Below are 15872 nucleotides of genomic sequence, written 5' to 3' on the forward strand. Positions count from 1 at the left end.
GTGATTAACACAAAAGAGACCATCAGAAGAGCAATGAATGCAAATGTTACACTGTAATCAAACTTTGGAATGGTCAGTTCCTTCTTTTTGTTTTCATTTTCACCAAGATCCATTTCCCCAAAATAAAGTTTTTAAGATTTAAATTTTAATATGTATTCCAGGTTCCAGTTCTAAGGTATCACTATCATGAAAATTTGGACAAACCAATACACATCAATTTAATTAGCTACTTTTAAGGAGTTTGGTTCTAAAGATGAGATGAAAATAACTTGTTACCTACACATAGACATTAGCTTCATGGTCTAATAAAATTCAAAGTGCAACATAAGAACACCAAATACTTATGGGGTAAAAAATTCTCTTGGTAATAGTTCAAAATGAATTATTTTGAGGAGGTGCCTGGGTGGCTCAGTTGGTTAAGCATCGGGCTCTTGGTTTCATCTCAGGTCGCGATCTCAATGGACTCTCATCAACAGTCTGCTTGTCCCTCTCCTTCTGCTCCTACCCACTGCTTGTGTTCTCACTCTCTCTCTCAAATAAATGAATAAATAAAATCTTTTTTAAAAATGAATTATTTGGGGCACCTGGGTGGCTCAGTCAGTTAAGTGTCTGCCTTCAGCTCAGGTCATGATCCCGGAGTCCTGGGATTGAGCCCCACATTGGGCTCTCTGTTTAGGAGGGAGTCTGCTTCTCCCTCTCCCCTCTAGCTCTGCCCCGACTCATGCTCTCCCTCTCTCTTTCAAAAAAGTAAAATCTAAATTAATTAATTAATTAATTAATCATTTTGAGTAATAATGGTAATAATAATTGTAACACTAATACATAAAATATTCTGGGTGTGCTTTTATGCCAGGCATTTAGCTTACTAGCTCATTTAATCCTCATGATAACTGCATTAGGTACAAATGAGTATCCTCTCCACACTCCACTGAGAATCCTAGCCACACCTCCATCACAAGTTTGTCTTACCCCTGAGCCTATGCGCCTCACCACTCTGTTGCCCCACCTCCCCAACAGCTTCCCACCAGCAAGGAATAGTTATGGGCCCAAATGTCATCTACATATGACCTTCCTTGGGAATCCAGACTCTTAGGTGGGCACTCAAGCTGTGTCAGTACATGGTCCTCCCTGACACTTCCACCCCAATTCCTTATACTGACAATTTCCCTAATGCCCTGTAAATGCATGGGGCACTCTAATCCCTTTCTTTACTCTAAGTTTATGCTTTCCTCCTCCTTCTCGAAATATTTTTTTTTTCTATTTCTATTTGGTTTCCTCTCTCTTACAAACCTTTCCCTACCTGTTAAAAATTCACATTATTAGATCCCGCCTCTGAAATTCTAAATGTCATACAAAATGGAAGACGACTTAATTGTGTGGTATTAAGAACATTTTCTGATCATTTTATATCTATCAGTTTTGTTTCTCATAAAGTCTTATGATCTCTTTAAAGATTACTTTCCCCAGGTCAGTGCACAAATAATTAGAACAGCAGAACTCAAAACATACTTCAACTTGACAGTTTCCTTTTGCAGTGAAATTGAAATAATTAAATTATAGAACCTACTAAAAACTTAAAAACTGAGATATGATAAGGTCAAAAGATTCAATAAATGAAAATTATTTTACTCTTAGCAGATACCTCATTAAAATTCTTAGAAGACACATATGCAGCTTAGAGGCTTCTTATATACAAAGCAGCTCCTTAAACAATAATTTTATGAATTATTAAGTTCATAAATATGTCGAAGATGCTTCCTAAGTGACTGGGAAATTTGAAAATGGGTTGACTAAGGTTCTTTCTGAAAAACCCACCCAAATGAGAAAAACCAAGCATGAAAACCCCAGCAGTCTGAAATACCAGAATAATATTTGAAAATACCTGATGTCCAAGTTGCATGCTAATAACAAGCAAAATTAAGCTTAAAAAAGAATGCCTAATTTCTATTTAAAAATAAACAAACAAACTCAAACTACAAAGTTTCCAGAAAATACCTTTTTGGATTACAATAAAAGTCAGTTCCCCTAAGCTGAAACCATTATGATTCTTTTAGCTTTTGTAGTAAAAATAGATTCCTGATCTCCCTTTTTTACATTATGCCATTAAGAATTTATTTTTTCAGACTCTCTTCATATTCCTACAAAAAAGACACCATATTGGAGCTCTGTCTTGATTCAAATCTTGGGTTTATCCATCTTTGTGACTTCTTCTGAGTAATGGGATAACTCCACTGGGGCCAAAGGTCCTCCAAAGGTTGGGTGGTTGAATGTAAAGAGATGATCTATCCATCTTCTAGAGGGTATAGAAGGACCACATACTCCCCTAGGGGCCAGACAAAGCCCTTACCCTGCTCCAATCCATACACAGCCTACATTTTACCTATAACAAGAGTTCCCAGAACCTGTAGTTCAAATAAAATGAGCAATCTGAGCAAAGCAAAGCATCTGAAAGCTTGCCTTTCAGCAGCACCTGACGCCTTTCTCTGCATAAACTCTGTGGCATACAGAGCAGCCTACACGCTATTCTAGATGGAGAATTTATACAATGTAAAAATGGAAAACCCACATCTATGGCTCTTCGCCTATTTCAAAAACATAAAGCCATTTAAAACGGGTAAGATATCCAGCCTTCTTAAACTGCCTAAAACAAACCCAGCACTATTCTGGTATTATCACTGGGATGTGATACTCAACCTCTAGCTGTTTTGTTCAATTTTTACAGAGAAATTGAAATATCGTGAAACATTTGGTCCTACTGGTATTTCTACCCTTCAGTGCCATTTGGTGGCAGGTACTACTGAGTGTTTGGTATGTGCCAGGAACTGTTATAGGTGTCAGTAACTGAAAATGAAGAGACATGGTCTGATCCCTCAAGGATGACAACCTAGCTGGGGAAATGGGCCCAGCACAGACTCTCTAGATCCAAGTATGAGGGAAGAACTTGGGAAAAGTAGAGGAGGGAGATTCAGATGACATCATGGAAGAGGGACATAAGAGCTGAGACATAAGGAAGGGCAGAAAAGGGGCAAAGGGTACTCTAGGTCAGGGAAGTGTGGTGGCTACAGAGCCATGAATGTGTCAGCTGTATGCAGGTATGGCCAAAGCCAGTTTACAAGTCGCCCCTGGGCAAATGACAGAAAGGATGTCCCCTCTGGATGAAGGTAGCCCTGTACGAGCACTGCTTGTTGAACACAGGGTACCATCTGTCTAGAGAAGAGCCCACCTTCACAGATGGTAATAGTCTGGAATAACTGGGCCATTATGTACGAGGAGTGGCAAGGCATGTGGCTGGATAGGTAGGTCGGGAAGAGTCTTAAATGCAATGCTCAGGTCTAGACTGCAGGCAATGGGAAATCACTGGGGTTTAGAATTCAGAAGTAACCCAATCGTGTTTTGAAAGGCAATTCTGCTGGCTACATGGAGAATAGATTAGAACTGGCAGGGAAATGAAGTGAGCAAGTCCGGTTCGTGATATCACCCCCATCCAAGTATGAGGTGGTCAAGGCCTTGCCTATGGTAATGGATCCAGTGTGCCCAAGAGAAGGGAAAAAAAATGGGATAAGTCAAGGCAAAAGCAGTCGCAACAGGGACAAAGTACAGATTTGATGGGAAATGGAAGGCTCAGAGGTTGTCATCAGAGTTCCAGATTCTGAAGGGAAAGCAGTTTCACCCATGTGCTGAGCTCAAGGTGGGGGATATTTAGGCTGGAATTTATGATAGCTCATTGTCCTGCAGGATAGCAAGGGGGTACAGTAGTAAGATGACTTTCAGTCATAAATCAAAGTCTTCAATGAATATTGGATAGTGACAGGAATAATGAACAGTGATGAGAAAGGAGCGATAAATGCAACTAGACAGGAAGAAAAATTACAGGGAAACGCTGGCAGATGGGATACAAATTCCAATATGCCACTTAGCAGAGGACAAGAGACATGAATTTGATCTTTCTGGGTTTCAGCCTCCCTAATCTGCATAATGGGATAAATGACATTTTTACATAGGACTGATATAAAGTGGTAATAGGCAAACTACGGCTCAAGGGCCAAATCCCGCCTGCTGCCAAGCTTTATTGGAACCCAGTGATGTTTGTTGGTTTACCTGTTGTCTATGGCTGTTTTCACACTACACCAGCAGAGTTGAGTAACGGTGGCAGGAACTGAAAATATTCACTATCTGACCCTTTACAGAAAATGTTGGCTGACCTCTGTTGTAAAGGGTCAATGTGCAAAACCCCTGAGTTCAGTGTATGGCACACAGCCGAGGCTCAATATAAATTTTTCCCTTTCTGCTCTTTGAGGAAGGTCACACTAATTATGGAAGGGACAAGAAAAATGTGGCCTTCACTTCATGACTCTGGGCTTCAGGGAACAAGGTTCATTTTTCCCAGGTTGTGAAGGAAGCAGTATTGTTAGAAGAGAACTGGTCTCAAAATAAGAAGGCAGGGTAAGTGTTGCAAGAACTCTCTGATGCTATCAGGAAGTAAAGCTCTACCTCACAGAGGACTTTGAAAACAGAAGCTAATCTAGCCTTGTAAAAAGCATCTGCTACTGTATCAGGTATCAATTAACCAGTCTCTTCCCCCAGAATTAAATTTCTGCTCAAAACAGAAGGCTCTGGGGATACTGACAACTACTATGAGGGAGTGAAAAGAAAAACCAGCTTAATTTTAACAGCCAGAGCTTGTGAATTAAGCAAGGGTACAGGATGGGTGAGGAATCAGATTCTTTCAAATAGAGAGGAAAAGTGCTATTTAGATACCGATTTTAAACAGTCTAGAAGAAAAAGTTTACCTACTCTTGGGCTCTAATGCTTTGGGATAAGGAAAAGCAAATGGTTGTTTATAAGTTAAAGACAAAATGAAGTCTGGATTTTTTTTCAGGTTAATCAACCTTCTCTAATTTGGAAACTTCACTACATTTAATTTCACTGAAATTTAAGTAGATATCACCTCATGAAATATTTAAAACAGGGCTTTAAAAAAGGTGAAATCCAACTGGAGCCTAAGAAATTAAATGGAAAATCAAAAGTTGTTCATGTACAGCATGGTGACTACAGTTAATAATACTGTATTGTACATTTCAAAGTTGCTAAGAGAATAGATCTTAGAACTTCTCATCACAAGAAAAAGAGTTTTTTGTAACTATGTTCGGTAATGGATATTAACTAAACTTACTGTGGCAGTCCTCTTGCAATATACGTAAATATCAAACCATTATGCTGTATGTCTGAAACTAATGTGATGTTCTATGTCAATTACACCTTAATAAAAAAATAATAACAATAAAAAGTTGTTCTAGGAAGTATAACTAAGACAGTCCCTGAGGAGGGGGGGTTCTTGAGGGGACCAGCAGAGCTGTGCGTGAAGTGGGGAGCAGGACAGGTTTTGCATTCCTGAAAAACAGCAGAGACATGTCATCTAACCTTCAGACTCTACTTTAGATGTGTGCATCAAAGTGCAGCAGAAAAGAAAAAGTTCAGTGCTTTGGCTTATGCTGGAAAACTTAACAAAGATAGGGAAACACAGAACCCAAAACAATTTTTTCCACTGAAATATAATATTTCTTCCCTCAAACACATACGTGTACCTCATGGATTGTTAAAATACGCCTATCAAAACAGTCTGCTACCCTTTCAGCTACCTCATGTATAACCAATACACAAAACTTTGAAAAAAAAAAAAAAGAGAGAGTTCAGTGATTAGCACTTTGTAATCACTCTGTAATTTAAAATATTTATAATGGCTCATGAGCTAGAGTTTGAAAAATAAAGACCAGTGCTTTAAAGAGATTTTTGCTTTGAATTTTAATATTGCTCATAATGCAATTACTTTAATACATAATACAATAATTTTCACACCTGCAGAATTCACTTAGGAAATATAATAAAATGTGCTAGATTTTTTTACACAGTAAATATGTAATAGCAAGTTCACATTATACTGGATTCTAGCCTACTATTTCATATTTTCTTTCATTGCATTTGTAGGTCATTGCATCTGTAGTATAGCAAATTATCACCTTTGAAAAAACAGAATTGCCTAACAATGTTTTTCTCCCTCTGAACTAAAAGCTACACTGAAATGGAACAGGTTGCTCACCTTAAGGATGTTATGCAAGGCCTCCTGTTAGTTTCCCGAAGTGAAAATTTCCATTGTATTAATGAAACACACTTATTTTTCATCACAGAAGTATGTTGCTATACTTCATAGATGGTGGCACTGAGTTACTTTTCCATCCAACCAAATTCTGGTTGAAACTGTATGCTTGGACACCACTGTAAAAGTTAGACAGTTCTAAAAGATAGGTGTGACTCTAAGATGTGAACTAAAATTTGACTGTTTAAGAGAAAAAGTCAAATTCAAAGAACAAATATAGCTGAGAATTTAATTTAGATGATACCAGCTAAGACAACTGCATTTCAATATCCAAAATTGTACTCTAGGTTTTACGTTAATTAGTGATAAAACAATGACTGGAAGCCTGGGAGTTCTTTCACTCATGTGCAAATATCCTGAGGTTCCTTTCAGGGAAGGATGCCACAATCGAACAGCCTCATTCCGAGCTGTGTAGGGAATACGTGGCTGTCCTTGGCAGTGTTGTGGCATAGGCTAGAGAAGCTATTTAAAGTGGCATTCAAGACTTGTGGTTGTGTCAAGAGTGACTCAACGGGACATAAGTAAAAGCGTGAAATCCAGGGTGGCAATGACCTCTAGCATCCTGAAACAAAATCCTAGGAGACTAATGAAATTTCTTCCTGCTATTCTTAGACCATTAGAGCACTTTCCATGGACTTCATGCCTGATCAGTTATCACAAGAGCTATATTCTGAATAGGTGTCTTACTCGGATGACAAAGTTGCATCTACCCTAAATTACCAAATATGGGTGGAAGTTTATTGTATTTTTGTGCAGGTGGATTTTTGTAATATAATATGCTATAGTGGAGAGGTGGCAGTGTGTATAAATAACATGCACCTCTCTCTTTCACACACACACACACACACACACACACACACCCCTAGTTCAGGTACGCCTCAGTGAGGGCTGATACTACCTGCTTCGCCCACCCAAGACATGCAAACATCACTACAAACATTAGCTGGATTATATACTTCAGGTTTCTGTTCTTAGTAATATCCAGAGTTCTTTCACTTAGCGCTTTTTCAAAATGTTATGATTTAAGGGGAAAAATACATTTGCTTCATGCATTAGCAAAAGAGTTCATGTAAACATAGATGTAGACACAGCCAAAACTAAATAATACATAGGTGAGAAATCTAAAATAGTTTGGATGTTAGCTTTTAGTGCCTCCTGGAAAGGTTTGGGAGGGATGAGAGCGAATGTCTTCCTCTTCCACTATTCTACCTGTCTCTGTGCCAGTCACTGTACTTCTTTGTTCCCAGTGGGATGGTCTGTGTCTAGGTTCTTTATTCTAGCTTGGTCACATCTGTGTATCAAGGCTGACATTGCAATTACAGAGAAGTCTCCATCTCCTCGAGTTCTTCAAAGTTCTGATTGTAAATTATAGAGTCATCATCAACTCTGTTCCAAGAGATGTGAGGAAAGAGTGAGTTGGGTAGGGCTGAATGCTGCTGATAGATACAGGAAGTGCAGCTTATGGAATGTGCCCACTGTCTTGGCCTGGAGACTCCTTCGTCCTTCTTTGGTCCACTGCTGAGGCAGGAAAAGGTTTAAAGACCAGGCTATTGGAGGGAAAGAATAATTTCCAGGCTGACTGCTACCTTAAAAAGCTTTGTCACTCTTGGAATACCTAAATAGGATATTTTTAATGAGGAATGTGTCCTGAGAGTTTCGCAAAGCTCTACTGTACCATATAATCTCCCCTATAAAATACAGGAACATTTAATAAGAGTTGGTATATGTAACAATGAAGAGAAAAAAACCAAATGGGGTTAGGCTAGTGCTCAGTGGCCAGCTAAGCTCACTCTCTAACAAAGTCAACCAGCTCCAACAAACCAACCTGGTACAATACAGCATTCAGATTTAGGCCTTATCACATTATAAATTATTGAATGTCATGGAACAATGGGGTTGTTGTCAAATAGAGGAAAACCACCAATGCTAGATCAATGCCAAAACCAAAAAATCTACTGTAATCTATGGTTACTTCATGAATTATACATCAGCAGCTGGAGGGTTTTTTTTCTATGTACTCATGCTTTGATCAATTTTTATTCCAGTAATTCTTTCCAAATCAACTTTGTTGATCATTTTGAAAGTATCTTTCTTCATTAGAAAGGTCAGTTCACAGTGACAGAGCTCAGATAAGGACACTTACTCTAAAGTATTAGTCAAATCCTTCTAGAGTCTTCCAAGTGGAAAGTGTTAAATATTGTGACCATTCCTTCATAATACTTATGCTCACCTAAAATAGTACAACATTCACTTTGTAAAGTCTCTCACTTGAAATAAAGAAAACAAATCTGTTAATAACCAAAGCAGTGTACATGAATTTTCAAAACCAGAATATTTAAATACTCCCAATGTCTGTTTTGTGATAACATTCGATAATGTAGAAAGAACGCCTTGGTTTTGTTTTGGGTTTTTTAAACATTGAAAATGATAATTACTTATTGAGATTTAAAAACCAAGCTTGAAAGGAATCCAAAAATCTTACTCTAATATTAATGAAAACCAATGATTTTTCAAAAGAGATGGGAAAAGTGCTTGAAAATTAAGACAAGCCTTCCTCAAATGGAACAAAAAAGCAAAGAGGAAAAGTGCATGATTCTTGGATAATTTCTTTTTTCAAAAATATTCCCATGTAAGGTAATCATTTATCATCCAAACTGGGACACTTTTTAAGAGTGAAAGGAGATGCTGTTAATAATTAGCCTCAGACAAAAGGCTTTAACCAGGGCATTCTCAGTAAAAGCAGGACCCATGGCACCCTAGGTAAGAGAATGTGTGATGTGAGCTTTTTATCAATTTCCTCCTCTGTTCTCACCATCTCTCCCCGATCAAATGAGGTCAAGTGGACAAAAAGTGGTGCAGTTTCAGGGCAGCCTTTAGGGGAAAACAGAGGAGCATGGATCTCAAAATAGGACCACTAGAGCTAAGGAATGGAATATTTGAAACATTTTAATCAAAACCCAACATTTTCTATCTTATCTCTCCTTTTTTTTTTTTACGCCTAATTTATTCCAGGCTTTCAACCATTTAGTCTGCATGAATTATGTATTTTAGAAAGAAAAAAAACCCCACATATCTCCAATCTAAACCTCTACAGACCCGCCAAGTTCTTTTAAGGACCTCTGAACTCTTATGCCATGTTATTGGTAGAGCACAAACCTCATCTGTACAGCTGGGCTGCAGAAAGGAAAGGGAAGGAGGAAGAAACAGTAAATGATACAGAAATGACATGACTGGTACACTAATTAGGCCCCTGGCAATCCTAGATTAGAACTCGGGGATTGCACAGGTCCCACCAAGGCACCAAGAGGTGCACTGATGTAGGGAGATTTCCATGTGCACTCACACTGCATCAGTCCGTTTGGGGGCCCATTGATGGTTCTGATGGCTGCTGTTGTTGTTTATCACTGAGACAGTCCTCGGAAAGCTCAACTCAGAGCTATGTACAGGCACAACTGTTTCCCCCACTGTGTGTGTGCGTGCCTATGTATACATACATAGACGTCGGCTTCCCTCTCTATCTATAATTTCTCTTTATGCCACTGGCTTTTATGAAAGACCTACACTAGGACCTGTTTTCACTAACTGAAAGAAACAGAAATAGGATTTTCACTTCTATGAAATGATAACTGCTTCTTTGCTTTATGTCATTTCAGCTTACAAAGGATTTCATAGGAATGCTCTATTTTCAGATAATGGGGGAAACCTGTACATGTGTATACACACACACACACACACAGACACACACACACAAATACACAACATGTGAAAGTTCTGTTCTTGGACTAAAAGGAAATAATTGGTGGCTCTCTTACAATATAGTTCTTTTTTTTTTTTTTTCATCCAAAACATTAGAGTAAGTGAACCATACACTGGAAATAGAATGAAAATGTTATGTACTCTTTTTCCCCTTTATGGGTACACAGGACTTTTTATTTTACTTGGATTTATTTTCTTTTCACTATTTCTGTGACTTAAGTTGCCCACACTCTAACTGAGGTGGAAGGCTGAGTGTGGTTCTCAGGGAGTAATCACCGATAGGGCAACTAAACAGGAACCATCCCCTGAGACACAGCTTTGACTTCTGGCTCTCTCCAGAGAGCTATAGTCCCAGCAGCAGACTCCATACATCTGTTCCTACAATACAGGCCTCTCTCTTGACCAAAACTGTCTAAGGTCTGCCGAGCATTCCCATGCTTGCTTTAGGTGTTGTGCTGCGCCAAGCCAATGGGCCAATGGGGATGGTCATGTGGGTGTGTGCAGGCAATGAGCTGGAGGCAGGTCTCCCCACGACTGTATGCATTCTCCATGGGATCAATGTCACTGTCAGTGGGAGAAAATTGGTTCTTGAGGGGAAGGGTGAAAAAATCTTAGATGTTACAATAGTCTGTAGCTCTCCAAGCTCCACCCTTGTGGCAAAATCTTATTCCTTAGTATTTAGTTTCTCTCTTTAGGGAGAATTTAAATTTAACTTAATTTTTCTCCTTAGGGGGCCATTAACGAAAAAAGGTTGAGAAATAATTCTCTAGTCAATCATCTTCCGTTTCCTGAGGGAAGGCAGTACAGGGAGGGAGAAAGGGAGAGAGGTAGAAAAAGAGGAGGAGGAGAGAATGGGGAAAAGCCTAAGAGGATGAGGGAGGAATCCTTAGGTAAGAAAGTGATGGCTGTGGATACCTAGGAGAAGTGGGAAGGGAAGCCGACAAGAAGCAGTCCCGCACCCTCTACCCTGGACCGTGCCCAACAGGGTTGCTGTGTGGTTCTCACTGTATGGGTTCAGATGAACAGAGAAGTCTTTCTGCAGTCTTATATTGTTCTTATCAAATAAGGGCTAAAGTCTAGCTTCCTGACCTGACACTTGAGACGGGCCCACTGGCCAGCATTGTCCCCAAACACCATATCCATGTCTGCGCCCAGGCTGAGGCTTGCCTCAGGAGGCTGAGCCCTCTCCTAAGTGGCTTTACCTGAAGACACAGTTGATGTCCTTTGTCCTTGACCTTCTTTAGAGATCTAAAGTGAAGGCACCATCTAGTACTGAGTCTCTTTCCTTTCGGCTCTCAGGGAGGCCCTGCTCCTTGTTGGTTGCTGGTTGTCATTTCATCACAAAGAAAGACAATCCCACGTGCCATAGGATCCGCTTCCCTTAAAGGCTTTCAAACACCTCTTAGAGTGAAGTTATCTATAATGCAAAATTTAAAGACAAACAGCTACTGCAGTCCCTTTGGGAAAAGGCCCAAGAAAAGGGAGAAAAACTATTTCCAAGCCAGAGGCTGACTAAATTGCCCAGGGCTGGAAGAGATACAGGACCAAGTCTAATTCCAATTCACCGCCCAGGAAACTGGCAGCCAGTTAAGCCTATCTTCTCCCCTTGCACATTCCTATGAAAGGCATGCCAGAAGCAGCAATTCCATGTCATGGTAACCCAGAGCTCTGGGCCAGCCCTCCTGCAGGCGCACTTGGTGGGCCCCACACTCACAAATTGCCTCAGATGTCAACTTTGTACGTTATCTCTACGTGAGGGTATACAGACAGTCCCCAACATAAACTAACAAGACTGAAAGAACCCAAAGTCCATCATACAGATATAAACTTGTGTCACGTTACCAGATCATACTGCATCATGGAAAACTATGAAAGAACACTTTCTATTAGCCCTGTTATTATTTTGTGAAAAGCACAATTATATTTCATGTTCTTCTGTGTATGTGTAAAAATGTTAATTTGTGAAATATTGGCAGTGAAGATATACCTGTTTAAAATCTGTTTTGGTATTTTTTTCAGTTGTTTATATACTACAAAGTTCAATTAATAGAAGTGACACCAAGAAGCATGTTCTGTAAGAGCCAAGTTGTTATTTTCAGGGTCATACCCAAGGACAAAACACAACTGGTCAAGGAGCCTTGCCATAATTTTGTGTATCATAGTCGATGCACATAGCTTGGGCTGAATGACTATTACTGAATTGATTACTGGGTATTTATTCCATGTCACTGAATAGATATTTTAACCTCTTGTGGAATACTTGATAGAAAAGGTCAAGTTTTTCCTTCTATTCTAGGGATTTGGTGGATAAACTCATAACTTCAAACTTCATTACAGAAATATTCGATAAATTATAAAAGACAGAAAAACGAAAAGGGAAGAAAACAAATGGTTTCAAGGATATGAAATTCCTGTTCAAGCGAAGAAAATATATTTTAAATTCTGGAGAGAAGGGAGTATTTTTCTACATGTCCACTTTAATGTGTGTTGTCCACACAGAGCATTCTATATATGTTCAACTCAACTACCCAACTGAATAAGCAATCACTGCAGAGGCAAGGTAAACAGATATTCTCCTCCAAAGATATCTCACCTCCTAAGCAAGTTAGGGAAAACACACAGATTCCAAGCATTCCAACACAAGAGCTTCATAGCATAAGCAGGATCCTGATGTACCCATAACCTAAATAGTGAGGGCTAGAGTATCATCCTACTACAGTTTTAGCAAAACAGATTGTTCCTAAGTTGTAAAAATACTATTCACACATAGCACTCACTTCATCAAGAATTATTCTAGAGAAATAACAAGTTATATGATTCCAGAAGAGTACAAGAAAAGGTAGTATTTTATATAAGACATCATACTGAGCTGTTTTCAAAAGGTTCCAAACCTCAGACAAATGAACAATACTTTCACTAAACTACCATATAATCAAATGTAAATAATTTCTATTATATTTCACCGTTTAAACAGAGAAGAAAATGTAGATCTTGAAATAAACAGATACAAATCCCTTATGAAAATTTAGTAAAGAATCTACTTAGGTTGGCAAAGATTCACTTGGCTTGATTAATAATTTGGAAACAAATTTATTATTTATAACTACATTAAAATTTCCAAAACCAATGTCCTGAGCTGCTGGGTATAGTTTGTAGGTAGATCTCTTATCCATGCATACATAATTTGAAGCGAGTTCCAATAATCTATCTGACATGCAGGTATATAGAACAGTGTACTGTAATAGGCCATTATTAAATTCTAAAATTTCTATTAAATTTTACATTCTAAAACTCGATTAAATTCTAAAATTTAGAGATTCAGTGAACTCCCTCATCTGGGAAGTCAGGTTATTGACCGTATTCTATCCTCAAGGGAAATGCTTCAGAAAAACAAATTTATATACCTTCAAATCTTTTCTATAACATTACTTAATTTTAGATATGTGTTAATAACACTGTTATAAGCAAATAAGCCATATTAACCTTCACATTTCCTTTGGTTTAGCTGCTGATTTTTGCATATGTGGATGATACCCTTTGGAACATCTGATGGAACAATGACTTAGACCACAGTTGCCTAAAGGTCTGAAAGAGTTCATTTAGCATCCAAAACATTCCTTTAAATCCAGAGTTTTATCTCCTTCATCTTTAAAATGCCTCTATACTTTCAGCAGTGACTCAAATATGTAACCTAACGCTTGACACTGCGATGAGCAGTAACCTTTCTCAACCCAAACCCACAAGTGTAGCACATTTCTTTCTTTCTTATGGATAAAGAAAAGCAAACATTATTCATAACGACAAAAAGACCTAGTGGAAATCTTTCCGTTTGCTACAAGATGTGCATTTCCTCATTATGTACAACAGAGACATATTTTATTCCACCAAATTCCATGTTCTGGTCAGAAAGTAAAATGCCTTTAGAAGTCACCAGGATGCAACACTAGGCATATCAAACAGGGCGGAAGCAGTTTTACGACCGTCTGCCTTCAGTTGATTGTTTACATAATTTACATGTTGTAAATTATCATATACGACCTTAATTTCCAATCAAAAGGCACATATGGTCTATTAAATTTCCATCATCTTCACTGTTTTTTAAGAAAGAACCACTGAAAAACTTCAGAGCAATTTAAAGAATTCACACGATGACATGTTTTTCTGCTATTTTCTTTTCTCTATTCCATATTCCACTTTCATCTAATATGCACAAAATACCAACACGAAGCCTCTGCAGTTCAAGACGACTCTTGACATTGTGTTCACAATTCATATTGCAATACAAAACTAAATATATGGGATGAAAATCAGTTTGAGCTAACCCTCAAAGTTGTAAATAAAATTAGATAAACAGCATCATGCCATTGAATTAAGTGCTGCAAATCGTGGCAAAACAAACTAACTCTGAGACTGAGATGCATGCAGGCACAATGGAAACGTGAATTTACCTTGATGGTAAGCAACCACGATGAGCTCTGAGGTAGGGTAATAGGTCAATTGTGGAAAAAAACGATACACCCACAGTCAGAAACACCACCATCAGAGCAGACTTCACAAGGGAGGTAAATGGATGCTCTGTGGACATTGACTCGCTCCTTATACAGCTAAAAGAGACGGCCCTTTTCTCAGGCGTGGAGCCTAGCAGCCCTCTGAGCTACACGGGGTCACACTCTCTCTTTCACTGCTCCTCTAGAGAACCAGGCCAGGAGGCTCCTCCTCTATCCTCAAGGACAGACCTCACCTCTATCGAGGAAGGAGCCCAGGCTCCAGCCTTCCGCAGGACCCCAGCTAGCGCTCTCCACAAATTCCAGCCACCGACCCCACGCAGCGCCACCACCACCTTTCCAGACTCTGTTGCCCAGGTCTGTTCTGACCCAATATCGATAGTTAAGACAGAGTAAGCCACTGCGTGCCATTTCACAAGAAGAAAAACTCTGACTACATCAGCTTCTGGAAAGTGTTTCTCACCCAGCAAGCACATGCTGTTCTGTCTTACCGGAACATCTCAAAAGAGGACAATCATGCTCACTGGAAGGTGGGCAACCCCTTTTCTGACCGCACACCGAAGAAAGCAACACTCCGCTTTTCATACCTTTGCAGCCACTGACGAGTTAGGTTTCTCCAGCAAGTCCCAGAGCTTCTTCCGCTTCTCCGGGCAGCAGGTGTTATCAAACTCTTCTCCCTCCCGCTCTCGCATGGTCTCAGCCTCCCGCCTCAGTTCTTCGTTCATCTGCTCCTTCTTCTGATGATACCTGGCTTGGCAGCAGGACTCCAGGTAGATCTCGTCAATCCCCCAGTAATCAAGCTCTTGGCCAAATGAGAGAGCGCACATTTCTTCCATCATATGGAGTTTGCCCGTCCGGTAGAAGTTTAAAATGGAAGTGAAGGCCCCCGGGTGCCGGTCAAAGAAATACTCGTTCTCGCTGAGGTTGTAGTCATCGCACACCTCCAGGAGGCTCTCGTGTGTGTTGCAGTCCCGGAGCTTCCCCAAGCGTGTCCGGGGCAGCCGGTCCAACGTTCTCCACAAGACTTCGTGGTTGAGGCCCCCCACGTTGATTTTAACCCTCCGCGAGCATGTCTTGCTCCTAATGATGTCCACAGGTTCTGGTGGAAGGGACAGTGTCGATCTTGAAGTCTTCCTGTTTAAGCCAGGGGGGACCTTTTCAGCCATTTTGAACTGGACAAAGCCACAGAGCCAGGCTCCTCAAAAGAATGAGCTGTGGGAGTGTCAGCTGAAGCGATAGCCCTCTGAGGCAGGCATTTCCACCAACACAACTGGAAAAAAAGGGAACAACAATCACTTGGTTATTTCCACTTCCCTAAAGCATTTCCCATTCTTTAAGATCGGTTTGTTGTTCCTGCACAACCAGGAGGTCTAATAGTAATTACTGTGTATTAATGGAGATAGGAATCATTGCCCCAAGGTATGAGAAAAGAGAAAAAGACAATACAATGTGCTTCA

At 39.7% G+C, this 15872-nt stretch overlaps 1 protein-coding gene across 1 annotated transcript in view; it reads right to left on the reverse strand.

Moving 5' to 3' along the window:
- KCNB2 (potassium voltage-gated channel subfamily B member 2) overlaps positions 1-15581 on the reverse strand; it is a gene marked incomplete at both ends in the record, with an annotated part of 366879 nt that extends 351298 nt beyond the window's left edge. The window contains one exon of the mRNA XM_080801383.1: positions 15003-15581. Coding sequence (XP_080657509.1) covers positions 15003-15581 — 579 coding nt within the window. The remainder of the gene's footprint in view (positions 1-15002) is intronic.
- Between the last annotated feature and the right edge of the window lie 291 nt (positions 15582-15872).

This window comes from Martes martes (assembly GCF_963455335.1).
Source record: "Martes martes genome assembly, chromosome: 4".
NCBI lineage: Eukaryota > Metazoa > Chordata > Mammalia > Carnivora > Mustelidae > Martes > Martes martes.